Source organism: Thamnophis elegans, chromosome 16 (genome assembly GCF_009769535.1).
Source record: "Thamnophis elegans isolate rThaEle1 chromosome 16, rThaEle1.pri, whole genome shotgun sequence".
NCBI lineage: Eukaryota > Metazoa > Chordata > Lepidosauria > Squamata > Colubridae > Thamnophis > Thamnophis elegans.
In genome coordinates, this window is record NC_045556.1 from 310,194 (window position 1) to 335,769 (window position 25,576).

Genomic DNA, 25,576 nt, shown 5'->3' on the forward strand with positions numbered 1-25,576 from the left:
TTCCCCAGTTGGGTAACGAAAGGTCTGCAGGGAAACCATCCGGCCAGGAGAGCACAGCTGAATCTGGAGCCCCAGAGATTCCCTTCCATGAACTCCTTCATTTGCACAACTTTTATCTCTTTGGGTGAAGCCAAGAATCAGAAGGTCAGACTCCTTCCAGCCTTTGGATAATCATTGAAAGATCAGGATGTGAGTCTATGAACAAAACAAATACTTGCAATATCAGATCCACGGCGAGGCCATTATGCAGCCCTAATTAGTGTCAGGGCTACATATAAGATTGAAGGCAAAGCCTCAATTAGAGTCAGATTGGCTAAATTATTATAGGCTTTGACAGAGCTGAAGTACTTATTAAGTAGGCTAAGTATTGTAAATAAAACTCGGAGTACACAAAGAGAACACCCAACAGCTGCCAAGTCTCCTAACTTACCCCAAGTCTAATGGCCGATAGGACGACCCAGTGTGAAGATTTGACAACTCCCAAGATGGGCCCCCCAAGCTGAGGCAGGCCAGGCCCACGGAGGACCCGGGCGCTCATACAAAGAGTAGAGGACGCCTGCTGCGTAAACACAATTCACCATTAACTTTTATAGTTCCTTCTGTTTGACTATTGGGATTGTCTGCTCATTCCTGAGGGCTCAAGAGTGGCCTTGTGGGATGCGCAGAGAAGGGGCCATCAAGGAACCCACCCAAGATACAAAAGCAAACAAAAGGAAGGGAGGGAAGAGCCGACTCCAACTGATGGAGCTCTGATTCTGGAGGAGATGCGCTGATTCAGCAGCCGATGCATCAGGACTCCCGGGGCCTGGATGCAGCGCCCGCCGGGCAACAGCCGCTTCTCAGATTTTGCCGTTTCTTCTTGTCCCTCAGCAGGGAAGCCTTTGGGTGGAGAGAATAAACTCATTCAATGGCCGGAGCCTGTGACTGGCAGCCGCTTAAGGCTGCTGCTCACCCATAACTGTGTCCTTGGGTGCGTCACGTTTGTGTCATTCTGGCTTAATTGCTCAACTGACATTGTAAGGGCAAATGCTAACCCTGATACAGCAACCTTATTATTCCTGTAGTGCCTTTTGCTAAAGGACCCTGGCAGGTTCTCCCGCTCTGCTGCCAGGTGCCACCAGCCCCCTTGTTTGGGGAAATGTCGACTTTGACTAAGGAAATGGTGCAGAAGCCTGTTGTAATCGCGACTGAAAAGTAGCATCTAAAACATCTGCAAGAAGAGCCCATTTATCTGATACTGGGAGAATAAAATCTATATTGAGGCTGAAGTGTCTGTGTGGGGGGGGGTCTTTGGTGCTGGCTGAGCCTGTTTTCTTGGTGGAGACATTTCATTGCCCAAACTAGGTACCATCCACCAATGCCAGGCAGGAGGGCGGTTTGCCCTCAGTTCATATTCTGGGGCCTGCCTGCCAGTGGGGGAGCCTCCTGGGACAAAGAGCCGGGGGCATTTTGGAAACATTTGCCTTGAAATGAGGCCACTTTTCCCTCGGAGCCCAAAGTTTGCTTTTGAAACAGCCCCACGGCCACTCCGGCTGCCTGCCCCGCGTCGTCCTCGTCGTCCCTAAGGAGCCGGGCCTTCTGACACCGCCGGGGCCGACAGGGCCGAGCTGGGGCAAACGGCCCGCTGACTTTCCCAGCCGACCCCGAGGGGGAAGAGCCGGGGCTGGGCCGGCCTGCAGGGAAGAGCCCGGGGCTCAGCCTGGGGCCGCCGTCGCTTCCCGACCCGGGGCCGAAGCCGGACCTCTGCGCGCCCCACTGCAGGGCTCGGCCAGCCGAGCTCCTCGGCCGGAGAAGCGGCGGAGACCGCCCGGCCACAGCGGCTCCGTGAGGGGCTGCTGGCCGAGGGGAGACGCCCTGCACAGCCTTCCGAGGCGCGGCTGGGGCGCCCTTCCCGCAGCCGTCTAAGAGGCACCGGCCGCTTTCCCGGCAGCTGAGCAGGCAGCGAGGCTGGTCCGGGCGGGGCGGCGGTCCGGGGCGGGGCGAGCGCCCTTCCTTGCTGCGCGGGGCGGTGGATCGGCTCACTTGGCCCGAGGAGGCGCCGCGCCAGCCGTGGCGGGGGCTGCGGGGAGCGGGCAGCCAGAGGCGGCGGCGGCCGAGATGCTGCGCTACAGCTCGGGGCTGACGGTGACCCACACCAAGCCGAGGCAGCCGCAGAGCAGGCGGAAGGTGAGCGGGCGGGCGGGCGGGCGGGATCCGTGGCCGGAGAAGCGGCGGGGACCCTGGCGGAGGAGGGCGGGGAGGCTGCTCCAGACCGGCCAAACTTCGCGGCCAACAAAGAGACGCTCCCTCCGCTGCGGCTCCTGCCGGTCTGCTGGGCCCGCCGCCTGCCTTTCCCCGAGGGGCCCGGGAGGGGCCTGGCAGCCGGGAGCCCTCGCGTCGGTCGAGTCTTCGGGCCCCGGGGAAGACGTGGGCTCCGGGGGGCGGGGAGGGGGCGGCCAAGGGGCAGAAAACCCCCGCAGCCTTCCGGCGCCTTGGGCGGCGCGGCCCGGCAGCGGCTCCCCAAAGAGGAGGCCTTTGGAGGCAGACCTGGAGGGGCGCGCCGGAGGTCTTTCAGCAGGCCAGGCGGGGGCTTTGGGGGGGTCTTCCGACGGGGGTCTTGGCCTGCTGCCCTTGCCCGAGGCTGGCAGGGAGGAGAGGGCCGGGTGGGGCAGGAGGCGCCCTTGGCATCCTGGGGGGGGAGGGGGAGGCTGGTCTCTTTGGAGGCTGCCAGGCGCTGCTTCCCACTTTCCCCCTCACAAAGAGTCTCTGGCAAGTTGGGTTTTAGTGGAACTGGAGGCGGAATGTTGATCCAGGTTTCCCCCAAAACCAACAAGGTAAGTAAGTAAAATATTGGGCTGTTTTGTCTGTGAAGATTGTAAAGGGGCCTGGGGTCCCCAACCCTCTTCTCTGCAAAATGGCTGCAGAAGCAGTGAGCTTACGCCATGGGCTTCGTTCTCCTTTTATTTATAAAACTTCCTTATTCCATAAGAGCGTTTCCTAATCAATTGAAGCTGAACAAGCCGGGCTTTGGAGAAAATGCTTGGCAGAGACAATCCCTTTGACAACGTGTGGCCATTTCTGAGCTGAGCTGCCCTTCACCTCCGCTGCTTACCTGCCCCAAATCAAAGGGCGCAGAGGAAGATGGTAAGCAGATCCTTTGCTCTCCTCCAGGCAAACGTCTGTCGGCTGCGCTTAACTCTGCCTGCGGAAGAAAGCTGGCCGCCTTGGGGAGGAGGAGGAGGGACAAATACGGCTGAAAAGACCCCAAAGGTGAGATGGTGAAGGGCAGCAATTCACAGGACCCCCCCCCCCCCCCAGTGGCCTGGGCCCCTTGAAACGAGCCACTTGAAAATAAGCCCAGAACATTTGTGGATGGGCGTTTCTCCCAGAGGGCAGATCCTGCGGCAGAAACACTCCCGGCTGTTCCTGGAAATTTCCTTCATCCTCTGGGGGGAAATGCATCCAAAGATGTTCAGGGCTTTCTTTTTAATTAAGCCCGGTGGTTTTGAAGGAAAAGCTGTTGCTGGATCTTAGTTTTGAAAAGGTTCATCATCTAGAATTCGACCTGATTAGGGGATGGTTTCTGAGGCCCTTTTGAGAGGCCCTTCGGGGTCCTCACCAGAGGCAGATGGGTCGGCTGAGGGGGGGGGGGGGGGTGGAAGTTTGGACCTTGAATGAAAACCTCCTTTTGACTGGACATTATTTAGTTCTTCCCCTGGAGTGGCTTTCCTGACTTAATTGCTGTTTGTACGGTGGGGAGAAATTGCCCCTAATAATAGAGTTAAATTGGAGAAAGAGCGTGTGGGAAAGGGTCCGTAGGCTCCTGCAGAAGCCCGGGGGGAGCCCACTTGTGGCAAGGAGGAGCTTTCAAGGCACAGATTTCATGTGCCAGGCAAAAGTCAGAGAGTTCCCTTCTTCCCCACCTGGAACACGCAGCAGAATCATCCTGTGAAGTTTCTAACAGCTTTATTGTCACCACACCCATGGCCGTGTGAGGTCACGTGGACATCCCTGTGCTCTGTTGGTGCCAGTCGGCCTTTAGCAACACAGCAGTAATTTGCCCTCTGAGAGACAATGCTGGCTGGCCAGGGTGGGGCTCCTGAACTGGCTTCTGTGCTTCCTGGGTACTGAGTAGATGTTGCTGCCCTTGGAGGGGTGATGCCATAGAAATGGGGGGGGGGTCAGTCTGCAGATCCACCCAGAGGAGCCACCGTAAAGGTGGCAGAGCTTGCTGGGCCAAGAAAGAACCTCCACCCCCCTCTTCCTGATGGAAATCTCTGGGGCACAGCCAAAGGGGCCAAAGGTTACTGGAAATCTGGTTAGATCACTCTGGAGGCTGCTCGCCTCTGGGAGGGAAAGCCAAGGGGGCGGACCAAAGGTGGGACAAATGCTGGGGAAGGAGTGGCAAGGCCAGATCTCCTCCGGGCACCATCTCCCAGGCCTTCGGCTCCACAGGGAGCTCGACTCCACCAGTGGCTGCAGGAAAGTTTTGCTTCTGCAGCCAAATACCTTCCTGTTGACCTGAGGAACAGCTGCCCTCTTGAACGGCAGCAAACAACAGCATTTTGCCTGGGAAGACTCTTTATTTTTTAATAGGACTGGAAATAGTCGCCATACTTCCCTCCTCACTCTTAACACGTAGCATTTGGGGGAGGGAATCAGCCGAACTGAATTAACAGATTTGGATTTTATTAAAATCCTGCCGCACAGTTTATACTAGTAAGCTGACATTTACAGTCCTGTAGTGAGAAGGATTCAGAGATGGCTGCATGAATTCAAATCCTACATCAAAATTTTGTTCCAAATTTGTTGTTCTGTTTTATTCATCCAGGCCTCGGTTGTGTTTGCCTCCAGAAGGCAGCCATAGAGAACCCCAAAACCCACATCCCCTTATCAGCCTCAATACTTTTTAAAAATCAGGAAGTCCGGAGTATTATCCCCCCCCCCAGTGGCCGTGGGGGTCGCTGGGAAACCACTGTAAATGGCTCTTTGCATGGAGAAGAGGGATTAGAGAGGAATCCTACGGATACACACCATCAGGTTCAAGAAGGGCTCCTCCTAGGCCATTGTGCGTTGGATTGCAGAGAATTTAATTAGATGTGTTTCTGTGTAAAGGTTTGTGTAAACATAGCTCATTGCTGAACTATCTTGAGGCGATCTTGAGTGGGAAGAATGTGATCCTTTGAACAGGGCCAGAACTTCTGGTTCTGTACCTCTTCTTCGGAAGAGCACCTACCTCTGAACCTCCTCTTCTCTCCTCCAGCCACTTCACTCCTGAGTGCCAGAGAGGAGCTCTTAGCTATCAACATTATAGTCAAGTGTTGGATATGAGACCAAATAAAACTATCCAGGAAATGAAACATTATTTCTGCATCTGGCTCTCCACCCAGTTCATCTGGAAACGCCTCCACCCCCCCCCCCCCACACACATTTTATCTAAACAAAACAACGTATGTCACACAATGAGTCTTAAGTGCCATTAGGCAGCCAGGTGACCGTGCCCACATGTTGCAACAGAGAAGCTTTTGTTGAGTTGATCTTTTAGACAATGAATTAAAATTGGATGTCAGAGGCTCTCTGGGCATGGAAGGCGACTCCTGCAGGAGCTTCCGGAAGGGCAGAGGAGCAGAATTGAAACAAGAACATTTTGACAAAGTAGGTGTAGATTTTCCCTTCTTGAGGAAGACAAATTAGTTTTAAAAGGTAGCAGTTCAATTACACTCCAGAGCTGTTTTTGTTCCTCGGGTGCCTGGTCTGTGAGTTCAGAGCTTGGTGTGAGAGTACGACTAGCTTTGACCGATGATGGAAACGCGGAAGGTGTTCAGAGAGGAAGATGCGGCTGAAGGACCACCTAGGCCAGCCCCAGAGGGTCGCCAGCTGTTGCCCAGGGAGCCAGGCAAGGAGTAGCCCTTTCCTCCTGCTGCCCTGTTGGCCCAGGATCCCTTCAGTCTCCGGGAGGGAACTGATGTTGGTGCTGTGCCACCCACTGATGTCCGGAGCCTTTTTAGGAACGAGCACACGTTCTGCTCATATTACTTGATGTTTAAAAAGTTCCATCCTTTTATCTTGAAGAGCCTTATGAAATTGAAGGTAGGTTAGAATAAGTCATAGATTACGTGTTACTTTTCTTTACATTTATAACTTTTGAATATACTCCGACAGCAACTCTACCAAGCGCCTGGAGGATTGTCTGCTGGGGACTTAAAGCACGGTGTTGTGTATGGTGTTGTGCACCGGTCCGATGACAATCACAACAAAGAAATGGTGGTTTATGGATGGTCAGCTCACCAGCTGAAAGAAGAAATGAGATATATACGAGATGTGAGTCACATTTGTATACAATGTGCTTGCAGGAAAGGAAGGATTTTGATCGGCTGCTGCTCCCTTCCCCATCCTTTCCTTCTCTCCTTCTCCATCCAGCACTCTGGTGCCTTTGCTTCCAGTGGCAGGATGAGGACAATTCACCTCATTACTCCCTGCAGTCAGTTCTGGTTTCTCTCGGAACAAAATTGTAAAATGAAGTCAATTTGTTGTCTGGAATATAATTTGCATATCTTTAAATTTTGCAAAGTACCGCTATGCATTTGGATGCCTGGGGCATGTTCCACTGACCAGATTCCCCCATAGACCTGGCAGGTGACCTGCGGGTCTGCAGGGGGGCCACCAGGTAGAGGGGAGTGCGGGAAGGGGCCTTAGGCCGCGTTAGGTTTTGCCCTGTCTGTAGGCCAATCTCAGGTGGCATCAGGGCTACATTCTGCCCCATCTGCCCCTGAGGCTCTTCAGAGGCTTGGACGCAGGGCAGGCCCCTCTCTAATCAAACACCCTTCATCAACACGTGGAGGGGCCCCAGGCTCCCTTCCGATCTGCCTCCCCAGACTCAGGAGCAGAACGGGGGCCAGAAGCTCCAAGTGGGGCAAGGCAGGTGGGGAGCATCTCTCGCTCAGGTGTAGGCTTCTGTCTGAGGCAGTGGGACAAGAGCGGAGACGTCACCTGGCTCTGTGAAGGGGGGTGGGGGGAGCCCTGGGATGGGGCTCCTGGTCTCAGCTGAGGAACCACATTTTAAGCTGTGAGAGGTCTGAGATTATACCTGCCTCAGATAGGAGAAAGAAACAGCCAGGATTTCCTTAAATTCTTTGGTTTCCTGTTGCTTTTATAAACCTTTGACTATTTAGATTCTGAAAATTATTATTTACCTAGCATGGAGAAGAATTTTAGGCATCGTAACCTTTCTGTTCCAGGTGAGATTGACATTGGAAAGAGTGAGAAACAAAATGTATGGAGAATACGATGAAATGAAGCGTAAAATCCAGGCGCTCTCGAGTGAGCTGACGGTACGTGCAGCAGCTGGGCCTGAATGGCGGCTGAGCACCCAAGTTCCTCCTTTCCACTTTGAGAGGTGCTTTTTGTGCCTCCGGACCGTCGTGTTGGGGGGTCTGACCCTCCAGCTCCAGTTCTTACCAAACTGATGTTTGTCGATGCTTCCCGAAGAGACTCCTCCCGCGCTGGCCTAGATCCACACGGGGCCTTGGCCAATCAGGCGTTTTTCAAAGCAATCAACTGATTTGTCTTTATGGAAAATATGGACCGCCTTTCCTGCAGCATCCTTTACACTCCGATGGCTCTTGTGCTGGCAGGCCATTGTGGCATGTGCCCGTTCAGTGTGCAGAAGACTCCTCCTTTGGCAGCCTGGCACCACCTGGTCTGGCTTGCAGATTTCCGCTTCTCTTACCTTCAAGCTGCTTTACTTTCCCTTGAAACGCCAAAGAGCCACCTCTGTTCCAGGTCTCCAATACGGAGCGCAAGAACTGGTGTAACCTCACATATTTCTCATGAATTTAAAATAGAATAGAGTTGGAAAGGACTTTGGGGGGCTTCTAGTCCAACCCCCTGCTTAGGCAGGAAACCTTATCTCTCTCCTCAAGGGTTAGGATTTATACCTGAATCTTTAAAGTGTCTCTTTAAAGGGATTCCCCTCCCCCCCCCGCAGATATATGGAGCTGCTTCTTGTCCCTGCCAGATGTGGGTGGACTGCCACGGATGGTCAGCAGCAGCAGCTCCTTGGGCAGTTAGCGAGAGCCTATGGATTCAGCAGCTTGCCAGAGGAAGATGGTGTGTCTCTTTTTGCCAAAACAGGCTCCAGCCTCACTTCCCTGCCGGCAATTTGTGCCCTGGCAAATGTACCAACCTTGCCTTTTCTTTTATGGGCTTCTAGTGAAAGTCCTTGGATGGAGATGTTAGTTCCTGTTGCTCCCATGCAATTCCTGCTTCCTGAAACTCAAGCCTGGCGTTTCTTCTACAGGTATCACATGCTGAGCAGGCATCCCTAGAGAGCCACATCCAGGTGCACGAGGCAGCCCTGGAGAGTTTCCACGAAATGAGCAGTTCACTAACCTCGGCATCCATTGAGCTGCAGGTAAGAAACCCCCCCCCCCAGCTCCTTCTACACTCTGTTGGGTCTTTGGAGGGCAGGGCCTGATCCACATCCCCGTCCGTCCGTAGAGGGAAAAGTTTGAATCTGAAATTCGACAGGCTGAAAGTTGGCTTCCTTGCTCTGTAGAAATGGCTTTGCTTATAAAAGGATATTGTGCTGAAAATTCCTAGGCTTTATTCACAGTACTAGTCCAAAGATAGGATATTGATTTATTAATTTAATTAACTCACAGGTTTTATTTGCTAGCACTTGGAAATTTGCAAGGTCAATGTGCTGTACTTAAACACGTGGCAGAATTGACCCTTACAGCTGAGAGTGTATGTTTTAACATGGTAGTATACAAACATAATAAACAGAAAATGTGCAAGGTGGATGTTTGTTTATTTATTCAGTTTGCATTCCACCCAGCTCCCAAGAAATGTTGATGTATCTGTTTCTCTCCTTCCCTCCACTCACAGAATCCCATTTCAAGTCTTAAGGATGTCTCTGGGGTCATTCATCACCCAGAGTCCCCTGGAGTTAGTCAGCAGATTTAAATAAGTGGATGGATTTAAGCTAGAAGATGAGTTGCTGCCCTCCTCCAATATAACGTGCATTTGGTACATTTCCCTTCTTAAGAAAGCCAGAAGAGTTAGTTCCTTGCAGTTCTTGCCCAAAGGTGCATCTGGGGGAAAAAAGGATTCATCCTAACTTTTGTCAAGCAGTTGTGAAATAATTTTGTATTTTATTGCACACGTTTTCAGAAAACCTTAGTTGATGTTACTTTGGAGAACACAGTTATACGTGACCAGATACAGAACCTGAAACAAACTCATGAATTATCCATGGAAAAACTGAAGGAAAAGCAGAAGCAACTGGAAACGGCCAAGGTGGAAAATGAACTGCTCCGTCTGAAGGTGAGCGGCAGGAATGGGAGTTCCTGGGAGGGCCGTCCAAAACCACGGACTGGCTGGAAGCCTTCTGGCTCAGAAGCAAAGAGGGCTGATCGGGCGAGGCCCACCTTCCTGCTCCCAGGGCCCTTTAGGCCATCTGGGATTTCAGGCTTCTGCATTCAGCTTGTCCTGGAGGCCCAAGGCGGCCGTTTTCCGACAGGAGGGGCTGAGCTGCACCGTTCTCAACTTGCAACTACCAGGTTTTGCTTGAAGGCATCTGCCCCATTTCCTTCCCCCCCCCCCGCACTCCACTCCATGCAGGCAAGAGGAACAGAAGCCACTTCACAACCCAAAGGCCGTGTGCTGCTTCTGCCACTTGAAGTCCACCCACTGTGTAAACGGGGGGCAGGAGCCTTGCAAAGGCCGGGTGCTTATGAGCCCCCCCCCCCTTTTACTCCCATCCATTTGGCTGCCATAGACAAAGCTGGTTTTCTATGGGCGGCCTCTATTTCTGTCTTGCATTTGTTTCATTAAGTGGAATCCCCTCCCCCACTTTTCTTTCTGTTCTTTTAAATAGGTGGAAAGCTCACAGGAAGCAAATGCGGAAGTCATGAGAGAGATGACCAGGAAACTCTACAGTCAGTATGAGGAAAAGCTTCAAGAAGAAGAACGGAAGCATTCCCTTGAGAAGGAAACACTCCTTGTACGTGGGATGCTCTGGCATTCCCTTCGGAAGGGCTGCCACCACCCTTAGTGCAAATCAGGGTGGAGAGTCGGTTTCTGGGGTTGTTTGCAGTCTGTGGACAGCAGTTTTCAATGTCCCAAAGATTAATAGTAGAAATTCAGTTTGCTAAATTACCAGCTTGAATGGGGCTCTTGTTGGAGTGTGTAAAGGACACCTGTGCTTTTATACAATTTTCAGTTGTACAGAAGAGTGATATACACGTTTTACTTAATGCAGAATCTCCTCTCTTAAAATACGACTTTCCAAAAGTTTTAGAAACAATAAAGACAATGGGTGAGGAATAAGAATCCCTAAGCAAACCTAGGAATGTGCGAATGTGGTGGCTTTGTGCATATTATCTGGAAGTCGGTCTCATTAAACTCGGCTATGAGTTAAACTGACTCTAGCCGAGAAGAAAGCTCAGGTTTCCCAGCTATGAGAAAACACATACTTAAAATAAGCAGATGACCCGGGCGGTAAGAGGGACGTGTCTTTTCTGCAATTCTGTATGAATTCACTTCCTTTCCCTGGAGATTTTAACAACTGTAAAATCGTTGGGAATAAATTACGGTTTGGGGTCTTGCCAGGAGGAATGCGGGTATGGTTTTTGTGGAAGGTCAGGAATGGGTTCTTTCTTGTTGCTGCAGGCAATTCTTAGGATTTGGGGAAAGGGGGGAACCACCTGGAGTTAGAAGCCAGGCAGCCTTGGAATTGCCAGTCGGGGGAATGTGATCTCGTGTGTTTTTCTCTTGGAAGTTGGAAACGAATCGTTTACTTATGGCCATTGAGGATGCCAATAAGAAGATGAGGCTTACAGAGACAAGTTTGCAGGAAAAAGATCAACGAATTGGAGAGCTGGATCGACTCATTCAGCGCATGGAAAATGTAAGAACATCACTTAAATCTTTTTCTAAATATAGAGGTACAGGTGGTGTTGGGGGTATTTATTCCATGCTCTTCGCACTTTGCAAAATAAAGATTAAAATCCCCTGACTTTTTTCAGTCCACATCTGTATAATATTTCACATCTGTAGCAGGAAGGCCAGAAACGGCCCTTTTCATCCTTTTCCTCCGTATTCTAGAGAGGCCATTGTGTCTATTCCTTGATCAAATGGCTTTGGAGGTGGATCCCTTTTGCAGCTGGAAGGCAGAGGGGGGGAAATAACCCTCCCCCCAAGACTGCTCTTCCTTCATTTCCATGGGGTATTCTTGGAAGGGAGGGGACCAGCCTCCAAGTAGCTGTCGAGTCCACCAACTGGGGCAGGAATGGACAATGTAGGTGGGTGAAAGATTCTACCACTTCAGCAATGCCGTAGAGCAGGATAAGTTTTCAGAAACCAGAACGATGTGTCAGCAGACCTGTTGCTCTTAGGAACTCACAATTTACCTAGGAAAACAAGTCCTGCTGGCCAGGTAATCCAGGCCACAGGAAAGGCAGGGCTGCGGAACTGGTTGTAGTAGATTCTCTCTCCTCTCTTTTTCCTCTTGCTTGAGGCCTTCGGACCCCTCAGAGGCCTTTTCAGCGCTGCTTCTTTCCTTTATTTGACAGATGGGGTCTGTAGGGAGATATTGGCAGGAGCAGGATTGTCCTGTTGAGATTCTGTTCTATAGGAGTCGTTTCTATATTTTTTTTTAATATAAATTTTTATTTTTATTACATAGACAACACATACACACAACAGTAAAAAAAGCATCATCACATACAGCATGTCGTTTGGTTACAGGTGTTTTAACATCCATATTTTCGAATAACATTTACCATCTCAGATCTTTCATCTAGTATAAACTAAATACCTTCACTTTCATTGTACAGTATACGTTCAGTTACAATTAGTATTATTATTTTTTCCAATAAATCATAATTCCCTTACATTCTTGATTGTCTATTTGATAACAGTATACCTTTATATAATCCCCATGTGATAGGAAAAAAAATTTTTTGCCAACCATTTATATTTGTATATCACTATTTTCAATTATGCATAATTCCACCAATCAACTTATCAGGTATGCTTATGTTCATTATTATCCTTGTACATCATACATTCAAACAGAAATCTTATTCCTTCATTTTTCAACAAAATATTCTAAATAGTCGCTACATATATATACCAATTTTCAATTATTCCCTTATTAAAATTATTTATCAACAAGATATCATTGTAATATGTCCTTAACGTTATACATTATATCACCAATCCTCTATCAAGTATACATAAAATCATTATTATCCTTATCCTTTTTAAATCAAAAAAGAATTCTAAAGTATTCAATTCATAGATATATCAGTTTTTCATTGTATCGTTGTTAATTTATTTCACAGCATGTTTGTGTTATCATTTAACTCCTTCAATTAAGGACTGAAGGAGTCGTTTATTTGAGGACCAATATGCAGCTCCAGGGAAGTAGGGATGATGGGGAGTCCATCAAGCCATGGTTTGAACGGCTGCTAGAGGGCTGTCCGTGCAATTTGCCTGGATAGGATTCTTGCTCTAGAACAGGGGTGTCAAACTTGCGACCGACGGGCCGGATGTCTCACGCACTGGCCACACCCAGCCCCACTTCAGTGAAGGGGAAAAAAGCCACGTCACGAATTTAAACCTGTAAAGCTGTAGAAGATTCACAGGCAATAGCAATAGCAGTTAGACTTATATACCGCTTCATAGGGCTTTCAGCCCTCTCTAAGCGGTTTACAGAGAGTCAGCATATTGCCCCCAACAATCTGGGTCCTCATTTTACCCACCTCGGAAGGATGGAAGGCTGAGTCAACCCTGAGCCGGTGAGATTTGAACCGCTGAACTGCTGATCTAGCAGTAGCCTGCAGTGCTGCATTTAACCACTGCGCCACCTCGGCTCTTGACAACAGGTGTATGAAAGTTACAACATTCACAGACTGCAATGATATCTATGACAGAGAGATGTGAAATGTGGCTCTCTGCCAGTCTCCGGGCAGGTAACTGAACGTTGCTTTGAAAAGTCAACGCCATCACTTACTTGGCTGGCATTAAGGCTGCCGAGGGAGGCCGAGTCGTTGAGGAAGGCCAAATGTATTCATTTTCCTCCGTATTTATCCCCTCAGGAACGCCATCAGTTGCAAAAGCAATTAATGGAGCATGAAATGCAACGACAAGGAGCGGATCTCTACCACCAGTCCAGCCAACCAAGGTAAGACCACCTCTTGGGGACTTCTGGTTCTCTTGGGGAGGCTGCTCAGTTGGAAGAGGGATATGTCTGGACGTCCTGCTCCCATCCTGGAAGGTCTGATTGAGCAGGCCTGGGAAGGGGACAGTGACCAAGAGTCCAAGCTGGACTCTATTCTGGAAAACGAGAAGCAGGAAGTGCAGGATCACTGAGAAAGCTTAGCAGAGAAAAGGGAAACTTGAAAGCCCTTCATGAACCGGTTGATTCTTTATGGGCCTCTTTCCTTCGTCAGGTCTCTCAAACTTGAGGAAATTACTGACAGCCTCCGAGAACGAATCCAGCACCTGGACGACATGGTTCTGTGTCAGCAGAAAAAAGTCAAGCACATGGTTGAGGAGGTGAGTCACACACTGTGCGGAGAACCTGCCAATGCGTCCATGATGATTAGAGCTCCTAAGGAAAAACTCCAGGAGCAGATCAGCATCCAAGCGAAACAGCTTCTCCTGCGCTGTGGCGAACTTCTCACACCTCACGTAGGTTTCCAGAAGGAATTCTAGAAGGGCCGTCTTGAATGCGCACATCCAGATCAGGGTTTAGTAGATCTGCTGGGTTCATGGCTTTCTCCAAAAATTCAGGAAAGGTCTGCAGTGGGAGAGGCGTCTCTGAAACACAGCAGTTTGAGCATTTGGGGGCCTGCCAGAGACCAGCTGCCAGGTCCAACATTTGATAGGGTTCCCAGCAGCATGTAAGCAAAATTGTTCTCTTGGTATTTCTTACGTTTTGTTTCCTCAAGTGCCCAGAAGTTCCAGACCATTACATCAGAATAGACGGGAGTAAAATAAAAACGTCTACGTAGACGTTGATGTATTTTATGAACCTTTGTGATATGAAATTGGCACTTAGTAAGACTGACCGAAGAAAAACCAAGGTGGTGGTGACTGATTACAGGGAGTGACATTCAGCTCCTTGTTCGGGTACTTTCCCCCCCTCAGCCTGGTTTAGAGATGGGAGGACACGATGTCCCTGGAAGGAAGGTGTGAAAAGAAGCTCCTTATTTGAGAGATTGTTTGCAGAGTCCACTTTTAGAGCGACCTTCCCCTAACCAACTGCATCACACTGTCTCTAGGTTATGGCCCATGAGCTCTTCTCCACATTTAGTCTCAGATTCATTGGACGATGATAGATGGGGGTCACCCAGCACAAAATGGGGCAGGATCCATTACGCAGCATGGAGAAAAGGGACTCGGGTGCCAAGAAACCAAACCGGATTGTGATACTGTAGCTCACCTGGAAAAGTCCAGTGCGGTAGGATGGCCGTTCCGATGGGCAGTCCGCACAGAATCTGAGCTCCACAAGAGGAAACCCTCGGCCATAAACACTGCGAGAGTCCTGCAGAAGGCTTTACCTTGACAAGGGTTCTTGAACGCTCAGTGAGAAGGCGGAACCCGGGAAAATCCTGTCTCAGCATTCCCCTTTCACATGGAGCCGAAAAAGGGGTGACCTTCATCTGCTATTTTGGAGGTCAAAAGACAAAGCGTGACTGGGAATGAACACACAGAGGTCTATTGGCCAGAGACGACACGTCAAGCACTTGTGATATTTTTTGTGTCGTTCCCATTGTGAAACCTGAACCAAGGCTTAAGCCAAAGCTGTGTACAGAAGGGAAAGCTGTAATGGCGGCTTGAAATGTTTCATCACCTAAAAGCAACTCTTTGCAATGACAGTCACATTTTCAGAAAGTGGGAGTGCCAAGCTGCGTCCCTCATCCCCCCCAGTGGAAGGAGCGTTGGTGCTCTGAGATTCTCAGGCGGAATTGGATTACGTCGTAGAGCACCTGTGCAGACCGAAATGCAGAAGTAAAACGATTCCTTTTGTGCTGGTGATGTTTGCATAAATAGGGACTTTTATTAATAAACATTTAGCGGTCTAAACTGATCCCTGGTTCTCCTTCTCCACTCCACATTCGCCTTACGCAGCATTCTGCTTTTGGGTGTCCTCTGGAGGACACCTTCCGTTAATTTTAAACTTGTAGTAACAAAAGCTGAAAGAGGCTTCTCTTTGCATGCAATTCTGGAGAGCTGCTGCCAATGGTGTAGTAATATCGAGCCAGAAGGTCCAGCTGATACTGGCAGGCTCTGCAATGGAAGCCAAAATGGCTCCTCCCAATTCCTGCATGGCCTCCAAAGTTGATGAGGAGGCTCGGTGGAGGGGCAAAGCCCAGAGAGAACCTGCTAGGAAACGGGGCTTCCTGGCTGTTGTGCAAGAGGAGGATATCCAAGGGAAGCACCTGACTCGATGGAATGAATCCCAAGGAAATGAAAATTGCCATGAAAACAGATAGCAGAATGTCACCAAAAGTGTCCATGAGGACAGAGAAAGCTGCTTCGGTGGCCGATTTGCTGGGAACAACTGCCAATTTGTCCTCCCTCTTTCCCCACTCCCCCCCCCCCCCCCGCAACATGCCCCTTGGCTCCCTTGTTGCACTGGTGGTGGAAGAAACCCAGGGGACACAGAAGAATCATCGAAAGGCTCAGCCAGGGCACTTTCGGTCTTATGCTGCAATATAGTTACTACGTAGAGGAATTCTGTTTATAAGAAGGTGTGCAATTGTTTTCAAAGAAAAGCCTGCCGATTCTGGACTTTGCTGTTTCACTCTAAGTTGGTGGTGGTTGGGCCCCGAAGCCTCCCCCAGACCCTAAAAGGCTGAAGCCAGACCTCAGGTTGGGAGGGCTGGAAGACCCGCCAGGGGGAGCTTTTCAGGCCGGCTTCCAGAGATTCAGTCTTCAAAGACAGAAGGTTCGCGTCGGCTGTTCTGCTGCTCTTTTGGCAACTCTGTATTTCAGTGAACTACTTTTATTTTAAAAAGTGTTATTGAAGTTCTAATAAATTGTTTCCACTTGAAATTATGTGAATTTTGAAAGCATTCTTTGCCGAAAGGGGGAGGGGCTAATAGGTTTATTAAAAACAACAATAAAGAGCAACTTTGCTGACTACAGAACAAACCAGGAAAGGGTAGTTATTATTCCACGCTGCTATGACTCTAATTGAGATAAAATAATTGCCAGCTGGTCATTATTTTTAAGGGTTTGGTGTATTTCACTGTAGCCTCAGGAGCTGCTGTCCTGTTGGGTGTCTGTCTGAATCCTGACTGCACAAGCATTTCCTTTCAATTCTGGGGGAGCCAGAATTGTTGCTGCCCTCCCCGGCTGGCCCTGCTGATGCTCCCCCCCACCCTCTGTTGCACACTCATGCACACACCCAGCTCTTCCCTTGTTTTCCACCAGAACACCCTGCTCCCAACTCCCCTCTGGGCTGCTCCCTGTCCCACCTGCTTCCCGGCGTGGATAGTGGGGAAGATGTGTCACCTATGGCTGGGGAGGCCTCTATCCAGCTGTTCTGTGGCAACAGCTCCAGTGAAATGCATCCGGCCCCTTTGGCTCATTTAGCCTGCATTTCCTTAGGAGGCCAATGTGTCTGTCCAATTACTGATAAGGACACTGCTGGGATTTTCAGCTTTTCCAAATGGCTGTCTGGGTGCCCAATAAATCTCTGCTCTTGTATATTGGTTACGAGATATGAGCCCTAATGTATTGTCACTGACATATTTGCACTTTCTTCTAAAGAACTTGGGAGGGCAGAGGACAGGAAGCAGTTTCTGCAAAAGCTGAAGCGTGACGTGTCCAAAACTCTTAAGTGAACTACGCAGGGCCAGGAGATGCTCCCCAACTTCGCTGGTGGAATCTGACAATGTGGGAGGCCTTATATATTAAATGGATTTCCTCCCCCCCCCCCCCCGTGGAAGTCAAGATGTGTGCCAGTGTGCCGGTGTGTGTTGGTGACCTGCTCCACAGGCCCCCTTAGTTCAGCAGGGCAGTGGGGGGGACGTCCTGGAACTCCTGTCCCGTGGAGATCAAATCCTCCACTTCTGAACCTGCTGGATGACCATGAAGGGCTCAAAGGAAGCACCCTCCAAGGGCCCACAGCAGGGGCAAGAATCTGCTTGGGCCCCTCCCCAGGCAGGAGGGGCTCTCAAGCATCAGCAGCCGCCTCCACTCAATGCTGGTTCTGCCTTCTGGCTGTAGGATTTGATCTCATGATTTTAATTTTATGTTTTGATCCTATTGGCCACTTTCGTTGGAAAGGCGGGGAAAAAGACTCAAAAAAGAAAAGGAAATCTTTGGAGTCATTCTCGGAATCCTAAAGCAAATTCTGTTTCCTGGTGCTAAATACTTACCTGTGCCCCAATTGTAATTTTGAAAATTACCCACCTGTATTCTGCAGGAAAACGTTTTGAGGCCTGTGGTTTCACCGTCTGAGGATCACGGCCTGTGGAGAGGCTTTGCTGGTCCCCCCCCCCCCCCCCCCAGTGGGTCCTCTGGAGGAGCTGCAGCATTGTCTGGAGTTACTGGTTTTTGTTCTTTTTCCGTAGACAGAGCTGCAAAAGAGGAAGCTGAAGCAAAAGGAGATCTTTGCATTACAACTTTTAGAGAAAATCTCTTTCCTCGAGGGAGAGGTAAGTCTTTGATTAACTGTCAGAACGTGTTCGATCCTCAGCTCTTCCTGCACTGTCCCTGTTGCAGCTGCTTTGAACTCTCCTGGTTTTAATCCCAGCGGCTGGCTTTGGTTTTCCTGAGTCGCATTAGATTGCCCTCCGCCTTGGGCCCACCTTCCTCCTGCCTGTGGAATTCAGGTTTTCAAGGCCCTCAGCAGATGATGATAGCTGACTTTCCTTCGACCACGATGAACCACCACCCATCCTCGGCTTCTCTGTGCCAGGCCGAGTTCCAGTTCTTGTTGGTCGTGAAACTCCCTTGGGCCCCTCACTGCCCCCCCACTTTCAACCTAGCTTACCTCACAGGGTTGTTGTGGGGATGAAATGGGGGAGCTCTTTCGTGGCTGGCATCTCCTCCCTGCACCTTGGAGGAACACCTGGGAAATGAAGCCTTGCAAAAATGAAAAGTGTGACGCCCTTGGGGGAGACTCCCTTTCCCCCCCCCTCCTGGGTATGGAGGGCTGAAGGCAGGGAAGGTGGAGACAGGGCTCCCTTGTGTGTCTTTCAGAACAAGGAACTGCAGGACCGTTTGGATTACCTGAGGGAGACCCAGTCCAGGCCTGAGGTGGACACCAGAGAGATCGGGGTTGAATGCGACCTCCCTGCCAGGTAGCGGCCTGACTCCTTTGCAGAGGGTCTCCTGGAGGGAGCTGGGGGTGGTCTTCCCCAGAGGACATAGCAGGGGCTGGAGGGGCTTCCCTGGCACCCTTTGTGGGTGAGGCTGGGGTCCCTGGCAAGCAGACAAGAGCCCCCCCGCCCATTTCGTCATGGGGCCTCCTGCCATCAGGTTCAGCCCTGCCCTTCCAGCCTGCCCACTTTGCCATCGGGCAGCTTCCACTCAGAGGGGGCTGCAGGTGGAAACCTCCTGAGCTGCCTGGCTTGATGGGCTGTTTCTGAGCTGCCTGTCTTTCATTTTCTGAGTAAACCAAAGTGAATTTACAAAGGCTTTAAGCCGGAGAGATGAGTTGAAAGGCACCTCATCCTGACGTGACCCTGCCTCCCTCCTTCTGGGCTCAGTCCGTCCACATGCCTAATATTTGGGCAGGGAATCACAGTGAGGTTGCTTCTGTCCCAACAGCCCCCCGAATGGAAGCCAGCTACCTCTCGAAGTGCTCCAGCCAGCCAGAACCTATCGTCCATTCATGCGGGTCCTGGAATATTCTTCCAAGCATCACCACCTGGACCCGGCAGCCCCCTGCAAGTGAGGCCACGCCCAGCCGGCTAGCTCAATGGGTGGAGGTCAGCAGCCGGGCGGGCCGCCACTGAGGCCCTCCAGCACCGGGGCCATCCTGGGGACTGCAAGGCCAGCAAAGGAGACGAACAGGATGAAAGCAACGCTGTGCGAGAGGCTTCTGTCCGGGAATTCTGGGAAAGGAAATGGCCCCGTGGTCCAAACATCATCCAGGATGGCAGATCTTCGTGCTTCTCTTGGAGAAACAGTCATCGTGGCAACTTTGCTTCCGGCAGCAACTGCGGCCTAAGAGAGACTGCCGCGTGCCACGGACATGCACTTATGGCTCTGCCATGCTGGTGATGCTCCTGGACGCTAATGGCGGAAGACTGCAAAACCACCCGGCAAGGACGGCCTTCCTCCCTCTGTGCGGGGGGGGGGGAAAGGTTTGCCCCCCCTCTCTTTCTGAGCTCAGGGCACATCGGTCATCATCTCGTTATTGGCAGGGATCCTTCCACACCTGCCTCTCCACTGAACCCAGGACACTCTGCCCAGGTCTGACGTGCCAGTCCATGCCAGTCCTGACATTTCTGCTTGTAAAGTTTGTTTAAATGGCTGCATTGTTTTATAAACCAAGATTTCCTAGCATTTATCCCTTAAGGTCTTTTAAAGGCATGTCCCATGCACAGACCCCTGAATAAAGTTGTTGTTCTTTATGCTGTGCCACTATTTTTAGTAAGATCACATTGCTTTTCATATGCAATAAATGCTACATACCAACAATTGTCTAATTGGCCGTAACCTGCTACCAGTGACATAGAAATCTGAGTTAAGAACAGGAGCTTTCAGGCTCCCCAAAACAAGAAATGTGGAGTTGCTCCTGAACGGCCCCCTTCAGTCTTCCTCTGGTCTGCTACACCGGGGATCCGGCCGAGCCGAAGCCGCCCCTGCAGGCAGACCCTTCCGAGAGAGACGCCCAGGCGAGAGCTCTCCCCACCCCCGGGAACCCCGAAATAATCGCTTCCTTCGTTCGGGCATCTGCTCCGCATCGCCTCCCAGGGGCGGCTGCAGGCTGCGCATCCGAATCCGGAGAACTCCGCGGGCGGCGCCACATCCAGCCGCGGAGCTCGGCCAGGCTGGGGATCAGCCGCTGCCCGCGGACGCGCGTGGGGACCTGGGCGAGGCCACTGCCAGGCGGCACAGGGGGGCTCCGGCGGGCGGGGGTGAAAGCCCGGCTGGGCCGGCAGGGGGCGTCCGGCCCGGGACAGCTGGCAATCGGCCCAAGCGGAGGCAGCTCTGCGCATGCTCAAAACTAGCCCGCTGCTCCCTCCTCTAGGGGCGCCGTAATTCTCTGATCTTTTGGCCCGGCCGGCCGCCGTAACCGGCTTCCGGCAAGATGGCGGCGCCCAGCAGGTGGCAGAAGAGCGCTGCCGCTGCCGTCGACGGTCCCTCGTCGCCAGCATGGCGAAGCCCGAGCCTGACCCGCTGAGCGGGCGGAGCCTGCCGGAGCTGCGGGAGATGCTCCTGCGGCAGGAAAGGCTGCTGGGCGACCGGTGAGGGGCGGAGGAGGGACGGGCGGGGAGGGGCGGCCCGCTGCGCGCAGACTCAGCTTCTGCCTGGTACCTTGCAGGGCGGTGGCTTCCCGGTTGCCCGACGGCGGCGAGCGCGTGCGCGAATGCGCGGCCAGGCTGCGGGCGGCGGTGGCGGAGCGCGAGCGGCGGCGGAGGAGCGACGGCGCCCCGGATGCGGCTCCCCTGGCGGCGGCGCTGGCCGGCCTCTCTCTCGGGGCGGAGGGGGCCCTGCGCGGGGCCGGCGCGTAAGTATGGCGGGGCCGGGCGGGTCCCGCGGGGTCCTTCTCGGCCCCTCGCTAAGCAGCGTTCTCCCGCAGGCGGCGCGGCGGAGCCCCCCGCGGGGAGAAGCGGCGCTCGGAGGACGCGTCGGCCGCCTGGCTGCCCCCGCTGCGTCACGCGCCCGTGCGGCTGCTGCCCCTGGCCGAGTCGGTGGCCATCCAGGCCCGGCAGGAGGAGGCCCGGCAGGTGCGGACGGGGAGCGGGGCCGGGTCTGAGGCGAAGGGTCTGCGAGCGCGGCTGGGAAGCGAGGCTCCACCTCGGCCCGTCTCCCCCCACCCCCCCGCAGTGGTGGAGAGATCGGGAGAAGTGGGGGAAGGCGGGGGTGGGGATCTGGTGACCATAGGGTGGGGAAAAATTGCCGATTTGGTTAATTAAATATAGTAGCTAATATCAAATCTGTTGCAAGCATTACTGCCTCTCCCCCCCCAGAAATTCTTCCTTTTGGAATATTTAAACTTCGCTTTAACATGACTCTATAAAGCCTTCGATGAAACCTCTGGCTTTATTTACCCTGTGATGTATCTGTTTTACGATGTGTGCTTGAACAGAAGTGCAAAAGTCACAGTTCTGAAGTTGGGGAGTTACTCACCACTTCTCCATCCAAAGGAGCTTCCTTTGACTTTGTGGCTTTCTAGCTCTCTCTCATTCTGATGTGCTTTTGACATCCAGATGTTTTCCAAGACTCCTCACTATCTGGCAAAAGTCTCATTGTTTAGTATGAATAATCCTTTCTTTTTCCTCCCTTGCATTTTGCAATGTTTTCCTGAAAAGAGTTCTGACCTGTCTGCCTTCTTTGCAGTAACCTAATTTAGCTTTTTGTCTGACACCGATTCAAATGTCTGATGCAAAGTTTTCTCTCTTGTTGTAGGAGATGCAAGCTAAGGTCGCTGCCCAAAAGCTATCGGAAAGGTTTGGGATTAAGACCGTCCACTATGAGCCGGAAGGGCAGATGATGACCGGCTACAGAGAAGTCATGGATGAAGAGGAAGACAGCTCAGCTGAGGGTTGATTCTAAAGAGAACTGGCCGGCAGGCAAGAAACGGGCCACACTGAAGACGTTCTCCATGCTCAGAGCCAGTCGGGAGTGTGCTTTGCCTGGGGGCAGCATCACTGTTGCCTAAAGCTGCGCAATGTTGGGCAGCCTGGCTGTGGTTTGTGCTTGGCACAGCTCTCGAGCCTGACAGTCACTCATCACAAGCGTTAGGAGAGGAGAGCAATGCCTGACCAAACAGCTTCCCAGGTGCTGGATTGAAGATCAGCTATGCAGGAGCAGCAGAAATTTTGTAGCTGCCTTGGAGCCTTCTCTGGTGAGGGTTGCTCCAAAACAAACACAGTGTAAGGCTGCAATATTTTTTATTAGAGTTGTTTCTACACTTTTTTTAAAAAATTACATTAAAATTTGGGGCCTTTGTGCACTGTATGTCTCTTCTCGTTATCTCCAGGAGGAGGAAAAAAGATTGTCTCTCATGAGGGTGTTTGTCTCTACTTCTGGGTGCAGGGAACACTATGTCCCATCTACCCTCCCCAAATGGCCCTGAAGGAAGAGTTGGGGCCTCTAGGAGGTGGCCTCCGTGATGGGTGCTGAAATCCCACAAGCCTGATGGGCAGGCTGGGTTAAGAGGTCCTGTGGGAGAGTTGGCCGTGAAAGGGGCCGCAGCTGTCCAGGTGTTCATTCCGGAGGGGTTTCTGCTGCTTCCCTAACATTGGGGGAAGCTGCTCTTGGCTAACAGGGAGGCCCCCAACTGGGTGGGCATTTTGTGGAGCTGAGTTTCAGATTTAACTTTTGCCCTGCTAGCATTTCAGTGAGTGACGGGGGCACTTAAAGAGGCCTTGTTTGATCATGAGTGGAGCCCGGGTGACCCTAATAAAATCTTAAGTGCAACATAGTTCAGCCCACATGAATGTCTTCCAGACAAAGAGTGCAGCCTTAGCGGGGTTTCATTGGGGGGGGGGGGGTGTCTTCTGTCCCTGCCCTTTGTTATCAACCTGAAGAGTAGGAGAGTTACAGTCCTTTTCTAGAATTTTGCTTCTTTCTTGCAACAATCTTGCCTCGCTCATTTACTCTCCCTTTCTGGTTACTTTTCCTTCCTTCCCACTGACTGGTCTGAAGTACTGGTGCTCCGGACAGGGCAGGGGACGGGAGCTTTTCCACTCAGTCTTCTTGGGGTTTTCCAATACATCCACCCTTCTCTTCGCAAGTGAACAGGTGCAACCTACCACAACAATGGCTGTTTTCTCCCACACACAAACACACATACAAACAGACACAGACGCCCGGAATTCCCCAGTCCACACATTTTAACATTGCCAGGTTTATAAAACACTGCTCCAGAGGCCGCCTTTAGCTCTTCGTCAATTTCTCCGGGGGAGATTGGCCTGTGCATCTCGTAACAGTCCTGAGTTACCACCAATCTTTGTTTTATTGCGGATTGTTGATGAATGCATCTTTGGATTATTTTGTTTTGCTTTTTTATATAAAGGAAGAATAATTTCACCTAAACTCGTGCTGGAGTTTATTAATTCCTGATTAAATTGTGAAAAATCTTTTGGACCCCTTGTTCTTTTTCCCCCCATTCGAATTCCTCCAGATTGTCACCACATCAATTTTTGCAAGGGTTAGTGACAGGAGGTAAAAAATCTTGGCTGTCCTCAGACTAAAAGCACAATTATATATGTCATGTCTTCAGGCTGCTCTTTTCCAAACCTAGCAGATTTTTCCCCTGGTGGCAAAGGGCAGGAATTTTAGCGAAAGAAAACATCAAAGTTGCAAAAGAAATGAGAATATTAGTCAACGATTTGCAGGGTTATTCCCTGATAACCTTCTGCTAACTGACTTCAGAGCTATGTGGGAGCAACTTAAATAAACATCTGGATACCAAGTTTAGTCATCCCTAGTGACAAAACCCAGACAGATCTTTTGGGCTTGCAATAATAAATATCTCTGGGAAGCCTCCATGAATCAACTTTAAATCCCTGTTTTCAATTATTCTCATTTTAGAAAGACATCAGAATTAATTATCCGTGGATAAAACCTCCTCTGAAGTTTATTGAACTTGGCTTTTTTTCATTATGTTCAATTACCATTTTTATTCAGAAGATCCTTAATTTAGTTTTGCTTCCAAAATGGTAAGCTGTTTGCTCTCAAATTTTTACCAGGACTTTGGTGATACCATGCTCTGTCCCATTCTAATCCGCAAAACCCCCACACACGGTTTCCTGGGATAAGGGAGGGGCAGCTATGCAACTCTTTCTGGCATCATACAACTCAAAAGTGAAAAAAGTTGTACCTAGTCAAGCCTCCAGATTCCCAAGATTCTCTCTGGCGGCTGGGGAATTCTGAGAGTTGTCCACAAAACCAGGAAGATGCCAAGGTGGGGCCCTGCCAGCTGGTGGTCAGAGGCGGTGCTTTGACAGACAAGAGAGCAAGGATGGAGGAGGAAGGCACGGCTGCCGTAAAGCTCATCCCCACAAAGCGGATAACGGTGCTGAGTGGAAGGACAGCGAGTTTGTTATGGGTTTGTCAGTGGAAGGACAGCGAGTTTGGGGGTGGGTGAGTGTGTCCTGCAGGATAGCCAGTTCCTTTTCCAAGAAGGGAACTTCTGCTTTTCAAGGCCAGTGGAGGGAAAGAGCTGTAAGCCAGTTCCTCAGCCTGCCCTCCCCCCCCCCCCCGGCTGCATTAGCAGCACCCCCAGATCACTCGGCCTGCTGTCCTATGCGATGCTGGGGCCAGCTGGACCGGACCCTGAGAAACACATTGAGTGCAGTTCCCGAGAGACACCTCTCCCTCGCTAGCACCTTGAGGGGTGGCTGCTTTGACCCCCCCCCCCCCCCCCCGCGCGCGAGTTCCTCTGCAGCAGCCCAGCCACAGCCAGCTTTGCACCACAGGGCTGTTTCCATGCTGTAAACATTGGTGGTCTCTTGAAGAGAAAATTGGTTGGACTTACTGGGCACTTCCAGAGGAGCAGTTGTCATCCCTTGTGATAAGGAGGGAAGGAGGAAGAGCTTGAGATTAGTCAGGTTAAAGAAGCATCCAACAGTTGGTTAAAATAACACAACTCCCAGGGAAGCATCTACTTTTGTCACATCGGCTGGGAGCAAAGCTTTGCAGAGCTGGGGAGGCTCCAAAGGCCGAGCTGGCGATTGAGTTCCCTAGGTTGATGGTCCTGGGGGACTTCAATTTGCCTTCGCTCGGTGAAAACTCTGATGGGGCGCAGGAGTTCATGGCTTCCATGACAGCCATGGGCTTGACCCAAGTAATTCGGGGCCCAACCCATTCGGCGGGTCACATGCTCGACCTCGTATTCCTTTCAGAGCAGTGGATTTGTGATCTTGGTCTGAGGGGTAACGACATCATACCCCTGTCGTGGTCAGACCACTGCCTACTGAGGCTCGACTTCCAGAGACCAAACCCCCACTGTAGGGAGGAGGAACCGACCAGGTGGTTCCGCCCCAGGCGACTCATGGAACCATTAAGGTTCCAGACGGAGCTTGGGGTCATTCCTGATTCTTTCGCCCACAATCCGGTAGAGACTTTGGCTGCTGCCTGGCATTTGGCAGCATCAGAGGCCCTCGACCGGATTGCGCCACTACGGCCCCTCCGAGGCGGCGGATCCCGGAGACCCCCTTGGTTTACCGAGGAACTCCGGGAGATGAAGCGCCGGAGGAGATGCCTAGAGCACCTATGGAGGTCCAATAAGTCCGAATCGAACCGAGCAATGGTAACCACCTGCACCAAGGAATACACCAGAGCACTTAGGGCAGCGAAAAGATCCCACATAGCCACCTTGGTTGCGTCCGCTGAGTCCCGCCCAGCCGCCCTGTTTAAGATAACCCACTCCCTACTAAATAAAAGGGAA

The 25,576-nt window shown here is 51.4% G+C and overlaps 2 protein-coding genes across 3 annotated transcripts; both read left to right on the forward strand.

The window, feature by feature from the left end:
• Positions 1-1,972: 1,972 nt before the first annotated feature.
• MYZAP (myocardial zonula adherens protein) lies at positions 1,973-19,586 on the forward strand. 2 transcript variants are annotated; one of them, XM_032232867.1, is made up of 13 exons: positions 1,977-2,166; positions 3,151-3,249; positions 6,142-6,300; positions 7,218-7,310; positions 8,279-8,392; positions 9,154-9,306; positions 9,860-9,985; positions 10,763-10,891; positions 13,086-13,171; positions 13,440-13,545; positions 17,577-17,660; positions 18,208-18,308; positions 18,778-19,586. In XM_032232867.1, the coding sequence occupies exons 1-13, from the start codon at positions 2,098-2,100 to the stop codon at positions 18,902-18,904; spliced, it is 1,446 nt and encodes a 481-aa protein (XP_032088758.1). In that variant the 5' UTR covers positions 1,977-2,097; the 3' UTR covers positions 18,905-19,586. The 2 variants fall into 2 exon arrangements, with proteins under 2 accessions (XP_032088759.1, XP_032088758.1); XM_032232868.1 differs by lacking the exons at positions 17,577-17,660; positions 18,208-18,308; positions 18,778-19,586 and adding an exon at positions 14,274-17,497 and having other exon boundaries at positions 1,973-2,166.
• A 640-nt stretch (positions 19,587-20,226) lies between these two features.
• POLR2M (RNA polymerase II subunit M) lies at positions 20,227-22,135 on the forward strand. Its single transcript, XM_032232869.1, has 4 exons — positions 20,227-20,423; positions 20,501-20,686; positions 20,759-20,906; positions 21,589-22,135. Exons 1-4 carry the CDS (start codon positions 20,332-20,334, stop codon positions 21,727-21,729), a joined length of 567 nt encoding a protein of 188 aa, XP_032088760.1. The 5' UTR covers positions 20,227-20,331; the 3' UTR covers positions 21,730-22,135.
• The last annotated feature ends 3,441 nt before the right edge of the window (positions 22,136-25,576 follow it).